The sequence below is a fragment of the Asparagus officinalis genome, chromosome 2, assembly GCF_001876935.1.
Source record: "Asparagus officinalis chromosome 2, Aspof.V1, whole genome shotgun sequence".
NCBI lineage: Eukaryota > Viridiplantae > Streptophyta > Magnoliopsida > Asparagales > Asparagaceae > Asparagus > Asparagus officinalis.
The window spans coordinates 18862775-18873655 of NC_033795.1; the positions used below are offsets into that span (position 1 = coordinate 18862775).

General features: G+C 39.4%; 1 protein-coding gene across 1 annotated transcript; it reads right to left on the reverse strand.

Moving 5' to 3' along the window:
- On the reverse strand, positions 1602 to 2699 carry LOC109830902 (PAN domain-containing protein At5g03700-like; the record flags this gene model as incomplete). Its single annotated transcript, XM_020398259.1, is given in 2 exon segments — positions 1602 to 1909; positions 1911 to 2699. Coding segments are annotated over 2 exon segments (1074 nt in total), but the record flags the coding sequence as incomplete, so codon positions are not given.

Genomic DNA, 10881 nt, shown 5'->3' on the forward strand with positions numbered 1-10881 from the left:
ATATGAATACCACTACTCAAAAAAGTTTCAACGTGAATATCATAAGCATTGACATTACGAACTTGAAAAGAGTAGAGATCAATATCTCTAGGATACCATGTTACATTGAGTATGTGCACGGGTATGGATGCAGGTAAGGTATGAGGTACGAGAATTTTATCGAAGGTAGGGTATAGGGCATGATTATATTCGTGTGCAAGCGCGTGTGCATTGAAATTAGTAATATACATGAGATCAATATTATTGTTCAACTCACATTTTATGAGACTTAAATTTCTATAACATTTTCATATTTGTTTAGTTTTATGTTTCTATTATAGTTTTACTGTAGTATTATAAATTAGAAAGTCGCTTGTTACCAAATATCCTTTAGTATTGTAGCTCTATATTGGGATGCGCTGTGAAAACAAACTTGAGATGCGTCCAACAAGTTCCAAGAAGAGTAAGTGTAGAATATACGTCTAAGAACCATATGAGGGTGGCTTTTTTAATTCAAACATGTATTATTTACTTGAGTGCACATTTGAGTGTGTTTTTATATACTGAAGGAGTGTCTAAGAAAGTGTCATGTCCAGTATGGACAGTGTCCAGTATGTACATATCTAGAATCAAATTCATGCATCAATCTCTCCTCTTGAGCAGTATATATTACCTCAACAGTTCTCCTTGGCTAGATCCAGGGCTGAATACAGTCGAAACCTAAATTTCCACCAAAACCGACATAAAATAACTTACATTCATCTCAGACTAACGTTTCGTTACTTTTCAAGATAATAGATACATAACATATATAACATATATGCAAACAAAAATTTGGATACAATTTTGTCATTGCACTGTGCACATAGGTAAGACAGTTCGTGGAATGTGTTCAATCAAACTATGGAGTTGGTTTCCGTCAATATTTCAACTTGAAGGTTAATGCTGCTTTGAAAATTTGGACATAGTTTAATTTTCATGTGACATTTCACAATTATTTCTAGCTTTCAGAATTTCGCATTTCAAATCATCCTCCTACTGCCAAAAGTTCAGCATTCTAGTCAAAAATGAAAATGAAGGTAAAGATATATAAAAAATCCCTAGGTAAAGAAGATATTACCTAGTGAAGCAGACATTGAAAGAATCCATAACAATCATGAATTTTGTGTCCAAATACCTCTCTATATATTCTACAATCTCCCTCACAATTCGTATTATTGCTTAGGTCCCCTAGTGTGGCAATCGGCAATCCGAAACCCTGTAAGAGTGGATTTATTCTGAAGAAATTATTTGGACCTATTATTGCCCAAATTCAGAGGCATAATCGAGAACGTGACACTACTAAATCGATCCCTAATTGGCTGCCTTTTAAGGCTAACTATCAGAGAACTGCCCTTAACTTTGGGTCATTATTAGATGAGACGCTCACTTCTCTCACTTCAACTGTAATTGTTCTCCATTGAAAATTAACTTAAATACAGTTTATACAATAAGGATAGAGCTATGTATATATTGTTTGAATTAGTAAGCTCTCCCAAATTCACGCTGTTAGCAGCTCAGGTTTAAGCACAAAAATTAATAAACCTTACACTCTAAAGTACTAAACTAGGCTCCTCGCAAAGTCTCAAATCAACATATATAAAACTCATTTTCTAAACGAATCAGAAGACATTTCAATCCATGAACTCGACTTCAGATCCTTATACGACATCATCCCAACTTCATCCTCGTGGCTCCCCCTCCACCTCCTCGCATTCCAAACCCGATAACCCGTAAACCCGCAACCGGCCACAAAGGCCAACGCCCCAACAACTATCAAAACCAACCCGGCTATTTTCCTCCCTTCATTTCCTCCTCCTAAATTCCTCACCTTAAAATAACCTATTTTTCTCTCATCTCCCACTGCCAGCACCGTCTGTATCGGATACTCGATCGTGTAACATGTAACAATACCCAGAAACATTATTGTACAAGGCCCCCCAGCAACTACAATTATTTTCACATAACCCCTCGCATTTCTGCGACGACTCAACCTCCACAAACCCGAGCAGCTCTCCCTCCACGTGGCAAAGGCCGTAGGGCCCACAGGCGGCCGGGAGATCGCAGGTTTGAGAAATGGCCGCGAAATCCGAAACCCAATTCGACCCGCTCCAATAGTAAGCCTTGAGATTGCCGTCTGGTTCTAGGGTTAATCGGCGGAGGGTCTTCTTGACTCCGGCGTTGAAGGTGTCGAAGGAGACGACGTCGACGATGGCGGTCTCGTTTTGATAGAGGCCCAAGAATCCAGTCGGGTCGAGGCGAGCGTAGATTGGGCCTTGGGCGAAGTCAATCCGGGCCTTGGCCTGCAGAGCCGTGCGTTTCCAGTACATTCCGAGGTTCTGGATGTAGAGCGCGAGGTAAGTGGGGCCCAGTCTCGAGGAGAAGCGCCGGTCCGCGGAGAAAAGAGTGGACTTTGAGGTGAGGTTTTGGTGCTCGACGATGGTGTCTGAAGGGAAGTCGAAGCTCTGCCATAGAATTTGTTGATGGGTTTTTCCAATGATTTGGAGATTGGAGGAATTGAGGAGGACAAGGTTATAGCCGTCTTCGGTTACATTATTAGGGCGCGTAATCGTCGCCGACCAAAGAAGCGATCTTTCTGTGGGGTCGGAGAGGAGGAGGGATGAGCCGTTGAAGGAGAGGGAGGCGGAGGGGGACCAGGGGAAGGGAGGGGAGGGGAGGGAATTTTAACGAGGATGACGTGTCCGGGGTTGCATAAAAGCCACTTTGGATCTCGTTGTTGTTGTTGTTGTTGTTGTTGATTGCTGAAGAAGAGGAGGATGCTGCTGCTGCTGCTAGAAGGAAGAGGGGGAGGAGACAGAGGTGGCGACCGTTAAATGATGCCATAGTTTCTCAATAGAAAGGCAGCGCCGCATAAAATTGCGCACTAACAGCATAGGACAGTGGAGAGAGAGTTGGAGATAAATAAGATGAGGATGATGATGACGAGCATGATGATGATTCTTAAGCCTGCAATGGTTGTTGCTTGTGGATCAGAGGATGGTCAACACTACATGATATTTTTTACGGGCTTTTTTAAATAAACCCAAAGCTTTATCCCCATTTACTTACAAGGATATGTAGTTATAAATGTTCCCCAAAAATACAAAGTTTACTCATCTTTAATATTAGGCTAAATGGCACCTAAATACTATAAAGCTTTTCCTTTTTGGCACTTGTACACCATGAGCTTTTTTTTTTGGCAATAAATACCATAACTTATTTAACATTGGCACATTAGTATCCTTCATTATGTAAACATGAAAATTTTCACGTGAATATTCCAATTTGATACTAACTTATTGATTTTATAACTTTCGAACCATTAATATTTGTTAATTTAGCATTGAATATATTATAACTCTATTTTAAAGTAGACTTAAGATAAGTTGAAAAAAGAATTCTGATAAATTTAATTGCGAATTTAATAAATATTAACAATTCAAATTTCTAAAATTAGCATGTAAGTATAGTAAAGAAACATTCAGGTGAAATTTTTCACGTTTGCATGATTGAGGTTACTAATATGCCAATTTTAAACAACTTATGATATTTATCTATATCTATACCACATATAAAAGAGGATTGAGGTGCTAAAACTTTTGATTGTCCTTTTTACCCCTCTTAAATTTGATCATTCTAGCTTTTACTTTATTATTTTATCTGTTTAATTTATCTCAAAGTCTCATTCAACAAGTCTTATATTAAATCAATTGCAAATCATCATAATAAGAAGATTTAATTATTATCTTAGGCTCTTAAATACTCCATAACTTATTTAATTAAATGCATATGTTATAGATCTAAGTAACTAGCCATTCTTTTATTTTTCCTTTACATAACCTTTTTTTCATCTCTACATTATAAATTACGACCATCCATTCTCTTTAACCCACCATATCATCTACTAAGTAAAATTCTCACACCAACATAATGATGTATGAAATATGTTATATCGACCTGGAAAATTCAAAGCAGGAAAGACATTCAAATGGTTTATAGTGTACATGGCTTGTCTATGTATGTGCATGTGCATACAATGGATAAGATTTGTCAAATGGTTTGTAGACTTAGAGATTTTTTTTTTATGGAGTTGAAGATTATAGCTCATGTTCAATTCGTAGCTCTTGATTTGTGTTTTTTTTTCATAAATCCTTAAAAAAGAATGATAATAGATTATAGGAAAGTTATTATTTGGAAGTCTTGATATTTAAGAGTATGTATAAATTTTATTTGGGAATAAAAGATTGTTTTTAGTATGTAACCATGGATTAGGTAGGATTCTTACTATCTTTTAATACATAGAACGAATATATGATCTTATTTTTGGAGTTTATGCAAAGCTATTTAAAAACTTTTTATCCCCTCGTACAATGTCGTAAAGAGGTTTTTGTGCCATTTATCATAAGTTGTGTTTTTTCTTTTGAATATAGGTCATAAATTGTGCTTTTTTGTTCATTAGATATATTCATGGTTTAATTCTCAATTAATTACTCAGTTCATATGCACTTTAAGTTCGGAGGTGCAATCAACTTGTCCAATGATTTTAATATTTCTTGTTCTTTTGATTTTCTTATGTCTATTAACCATCTTCTATGTTCCTTAGTTAATAATTATGTTGAATCATCAAGATTTGTTTGTCTTCTTTATTGATCACTAATAAGTTCTTTGTTCCTCTCAACTCTAAGCAACAAAAATTAATTAATAAAACAAATTGGCTATTTATCTTCTATTCATTGAGTAAATTAGAATACACAAACCCATATATAACATATTTGACTGAATTGTAAAAAAGTTTTGATTTATTATAAGAAGTCTAGATTAATTTATCTCTATATTGAGATTCTCTATTGTATTAAAAAATTGACCTACACAAATCCCATGAGCTGAGCTATTCAAAAAATATCTTTATATCGGTTGTGATTATATCTTTATATCGTTTGTGATTCCATCATGCTATTTTAGCTTTTGTAATTTTACATCTAATAATACTTTTTTGCTATTCCAAAAAGATACTAGACATTTAATATTAATATTTTCTTTTAGTGGCCTTTGCAAGGTTCGTGCTTGATATATTGAGAGTTAATATACCATAAGTGAACATTATATTGTAAGTGCATATTTAAGAATCAATAATATAGAATATACTATTTACTAATAATTTCATAAACAACACATACAACGCATGTGTGGCATACTAGTTTGCTATAAAAGACAATTCAATGTATATAAGTGCCACTACAAGAAGGCTTTATGATACTTAAGTGATACAATGCTTGCTCCTTTCACTTGGCCTTGGGTGGCCATCTCCTAATTGGCTTGAGATGAACCACTTCAGGCTCAGCCACAACCATGTCGTCCCTTTTGGCGTGCACGGGGGAATTGTCGTCGACAACAAAGACATCTGCTAATTCGGCCTGAGGAGTCTTTGGGATGGGAGTAGTAGAAACTCCACCCTCCATAGCTTTCTGAGCAAGAATAGAGGAGCCCGCCTGCTGTTTGCGTAATGGTTTTCTTGAGATCTTTTCAGTTCCAGAGGTTCCCAACTGACTTGATATCATCTACAAACATGGTTAGGCCGTTATTGACTAAAGATAAGGCCAAATCACTTGTTCTCATCCAAATAACCGCTTCCGAAGCCCTATAAATACAAGCCTATGGCCTCCTTTCAGAGGGGCGGAGTTATTATTGTTTTCGTCAAAAGTTGATCTCGCTGTGGAATTCATCATATCTTCGGTCGATTACAACAAATTGAAAAGAAATAGTCTTTTTTAAGACTTCTCTTACACAACAAAAAGAAAATTACAACTCTTGAGAAACAAACGCAGGATCGTTGTTTGGATCACTGCTTGCGTGGGATCTTTGCCTGTGCCGGGAGCGCTTTGACTCGTGGACCACCAAATCACAGATTCTGATTGAATCGTGAGGGGTTTAATGATTCTTCCTTCGTTTATCGAAGTAAGAATTTAAAACGATATCTTATCAAAATAAGATAGTCGTTCTTCTTAAGATCAAGTCAAAGCTCGAATCTCAAGGAATTGCCAAAAGCTCAGTAACTCTGCTCTCTCTGCTCCAAAGTGTTCCAAATCATCAGCCTCTCTCAAAAATCGACCTCAGGGGGGGTATTTATAGCCCCTAGGACAAACTGCCCTTCCGAGACAGTGTTTGCTGTCTCGGCGGCCGAGACAGCAAAGATTGTCTCGGGTTCCGAGACAGTGAATGTTGTCTCGGAAATTACCAACTGCCTGGTGGTTTTCTTGTAACTTCTCCCCACATCTTAAAACTCCGTTATTTTGGCAGTTATCAACGTGATTCTCACCCACAACGTTCCCCACGTTCTTGAACAGTTGGTGGCCACGTGTCGGCAGTTTATAAAACAACTTCTGAGCCTTTGAGAACTGTCTCGTGGGCGAGACAGAGAATACTGTCTCGCGGGCGACAGAGAATGCTGTCTCGCCTGGCGAGACAGTAAAGACTGTCTCGCCTGCGAGACAGAGAATGCTGTCTCGCCTGGCGAGACAGTAAAGACTGTCTCGCATGCGAGACATCCCAAACTTGTGTTCTTCTGCCTTTTTGAGCTGTATTCGGATATCTCTCAACATTTTTTGACGCCTACAGATACCCCCTCCAAAGTATTCCAGACTCAATCTTTTATAGAGGAGCTCTGGGGATACTTTGGATAAGACAGATCTTATCTGCAATCCCTTTAATGCTTGATTGAGTAGATCGTGGAGAGGAATCCATAAAATGGCTTCGGCTCTTGATCTCTTCATTCATTAGTCTATTCAGTTCTTTGTAGAATAGCTAATGCTTCTCCGGCACTGCGTTTATCGCTGGACCGTTGTTGAGATTCTGAATCGAGGCTGGTATTTCCATATTGATGCTTGTATGTCCCTTGTGAGTTCGTTAGGTTATCCTTAAGAATATTCAGATTAATATTATCCAGAAACTTCCTGTTGAGGGTAAGGAAACAGTTTAGACTCGTGTACCTATTGGAGTAATATGGTCTCTTTTTTGTTGGTAGAGATGAACCCAATGATGGAGAGGAAGAATATTATATTCTATCTCCTGGTCTCTTTTTTGTTGGTAGAGATGAACCCGAAATCGGAGAGGAAGAATTTTATATTCTATCTCCTGATCTCTTGTTTGTTGGTAGAGATGAACCCGATGATGTAGAGGAAGAATTTTATATTCTATCTCCTGGTCTCTTGTTTGTTGGTAGAGATGAACCCGAAATCGGAGAGGAAGAATTTTACATTCTATCTCCTGGTGCAAAAGAAACTCAAAGTGGGATCTACACTTAGAGAAGCAGTTTATACTCGTATACTCTTCGGAGTGTTGAGAAGCAGTTTATACTCGTATACTCTTTGGAGTGAGGGAAAACAGTTTATACTCGTGCACCCAGTGGAGTTAAGGAGAACAGTTTATACTCGTGTATCCAATGGAGTAAAGGAAAACAGTTTATACTCGTGTATCCAATGGAGTAAAGCGTCATTTTTATTTGGCTTGTTTCGCCATTATGACACCGGAGTCAATTAAGGCTTGGATTTTGTTTTTGAGTCCGAAGAAAATCTCGGTGGGATGAAGAACCCTTCTGTGGTACGTACAGTAGTTTGGATCCGTAACTCTCTTAGCTCCCTCCTGATCTTTAATAGGTGGTAGCTCGATCTTGTCATTGGTGAGGAGGTATTTCAAGATGGCTGGAGCTTCATCATCTTCGAAAGAATACTCCTTTTGAAACCTCGGATCGGGAGTCGCGTTCCCAGTGATTGCAGATGTCATCGGTCGGCTTCTCTCAGCTTTCTTTCTTTTAAGAAAATGTTCAGCTTGTTCACCGCGCATTTTTAAATCTTTCCAAGTTTTGGATGGTACGACCCCCAGGGCTTCCAGGACATCGATAGAGAGATTATTATGACATGTTTGCAGGATGAACTCCTCTGTAACCAGATCTCTGCAATTCATTGCCTTGTTACGGAAGCGCTTGACAAAATTGTCAACTGACTCTCCGTCTTTTTGCTTCTCATCTAAAAGGGATCCAATTGACATTTTGGTGTCATCATCGAAAAAATTGCTGAGGAACAAACTTTCTATGTCATCCCAGCAATTGATGCTCCCTGGCTTAAGACGTCGGTACCAATAGAAGGCGGACCCACGAAGGGTGCCAACGAATGATCGGACCATTAAAGCCTCATTTCCAGAGATCATGCCCAAATGAGACTTGAAATAAATCAAGTGCTGAGTAGGCGAGCTTTTCCTGTCAAACGGCGTGAAGTTAATCAGATTGAACTTTACCGGGTACGGTATTGAATCCCATTCTATTGGATAGGGACACGGAATACCCGTCTTCTTTACTTCCTGAGCGGACATCAAAGCATTGATTTTGTTTTCAAGCTCTTTCATCTTCTCATCATCGTCTAAGTCTTCATTCGAAGGATGTTGAGGAGAATGAGTTAGGCCACCTCCTGTAAGAGGTGCCATTGAACCACCCCCAATATCGTTATTGGGAGGGTGCGTTGAACCACCCCCAGCGTTATTGCTATTGGGAGGTGTATCAGCAAAGATGACTTCCTCCACTTCCGGATCACTGTCATCTGCAATATTTTGAGTACGACGGCTGGATTCAGCTCGCTGACTGGACTCAGGAAGTTGAGGCCGCTGAGCTAGCAATTCCCTCATTTGTTGGATAGCCAACTCCATCTATGTCTTTATTTCAGCTCTAATTTCTTCACGTTGCTTCGTTAGAGCTTCTTGAAGCATTTGAGCAAATTGATCAGAGGTGATCGTGAGGACTTCTCTGGTTTGTCCTGTGCTTGATATGGTATCATCCGAAGCAATGGCTGAACAAGTGTCTGAAAGTTCATCCTCTGAGGATATTCCTTCATGCATTCTCTTGTAATCCCTGTGTTTGATGGCTACTAATTAGGGTCGGGACATCCGTTTGGCAATTCTTGAATTGACTTTTCCTCTCGAGGAAAAGTCAGGATTTGATTCACTTGAATGCTATTTAGATTTTCCTTTATCAGCCACGTTGATGGTGACTTCAGGGAATTCATCCTCTTGACTAGCAAGCTTCTTGTTGAAACGTCTCGGTTTGGACTTTAACATTTCAGTAGAAAGTATCTGGAACACAGAAACTTTCGGCGGAATGGCTTTAAAGCAGTTGCATTTGGACAACACTGCTTTGATAAGTTTTTCACATACACAATGACGATTCGTTTCTCGAACAGTCCTTTTATGTGATTTGTTTCCACCTTTAGTTTGATAGTACAACTCGTCAGCATGGTGACCAGAGCAACCTATCTTCTGTTTTTGTGTTTGAACCTTGTTAACATACCCAGGATGACTTGTCGTCGCCTCTGAGCGATCCAAGGTTATGTCAAGAGTCATACGTTTAGAACCACCCCCTTGCGGGTGTAGAGTCCTAACGGGCTCCGAATGCTGATTTTTCACAAATTCAGACTTTGGAATCCAAACTTGGCAAAGTTTCGGTGGTTCTTTGGCCACCGTTTCCTTCATCCTTTCTCGTCTTTGTTGTAAGAGAGCACGGGCATGAGCAGCGTTTGCACGACATTTTTGTATATGTTCTTTAAGGGTCGAATGAGCCCTTTTGACAATAGCCCATTCTTCCGTCGTGAGTTTAGCAGAGACATAAGTGATTGGTCGTTGAGACAACTGAACCACTCGATGCCTCCTCGACTCTAAGTCCGCATGATAACGAACTCCGTCAGATTGTTCCAAGGCCTTAGCCATTTGGCGAGCGCGGCGTTGACGTTGTCTCTGACGAGCTCTTTTCGTCAATGCCGGCGGGCTTTGATTTAATGACTCCTTAATTGAAGAAGAGTCATTATGAGCAGAGAGGTTGCGAGTAGAATCCCTAGCAACAATCAGGCGAGAGTCTTCATTTTGTGCTTTCTTTGGCATGTAGGTCTTCCTCAATTGTGAGATCCTCTTGTACTTGCGAGACAATGAAGATCTTGAAGAGGATGATGAGAGATATTCCTTAAATTTGGTTTGGTCGAATTCGTATTCGACCATGGATTCAACTGGAATCTTGATCGGCTGCGACACGATAGTCTCGGCAGCGAGACCGTTGGCTCCCACTGTGGTCGTCAGTTTGTTTTCGTCAAAAGTTGATCTCACGGTGGAATTCATCATATCTTCGGTCGATTATAACAAATTCAAAAGAAATAGTCTTTTTATAAGACTTCTCTTACACAACAAAAGGAAAATTACAACTCTTGAGAAACAAACGCAGGATCGTTGTTTGGATCACTGCTTGCGTGGGATCTTTGCCTGTGCCGGGAGCGTTTTGACTCGTGGACCACTGTTTGCATCAAAAGTTGGTTTTGTTGAGGAATCCATTATATCTTTAATCGATTACAATAAATTCAAAGAAATAATCTTTTTATAAGATCTTTTCTACACAACAAAGCGAAAATTACAACTCTTGAGAAACTAACACAAAAATCGTCTATCGATCTTTGTTTTTGTGGGACTTTGCCTGTGCCGGGAACGCTTTGGTTCGTGGACCGCCGAATCACAGATCGTGAAGGGGGTTTACTGATTCTGACTTCGTTTATCGAAGTGAGATATTGAAACGATATCTTATCAAAGTAAGATAGTCGTTCTTCTTAAAATCAAGTTAAAGCTTAATTTTAAGGATTTGCAAGAAAACTCAAATCTACTCTCTCTGCTCTGGAATGCTCGAAAATCTGCTCTATCCTCGTCAGAAATGATCCTAGGGGGTATTTATAGCCTCTGGGGTAATAACTGCACAAAACTCAAACAAAACAACACGTTATGGCCGCGAGACAGTGTTTACTGTCTCGCTGGGCGAGACAGTGTTTGCTGTCTCGGCCCGCGAGA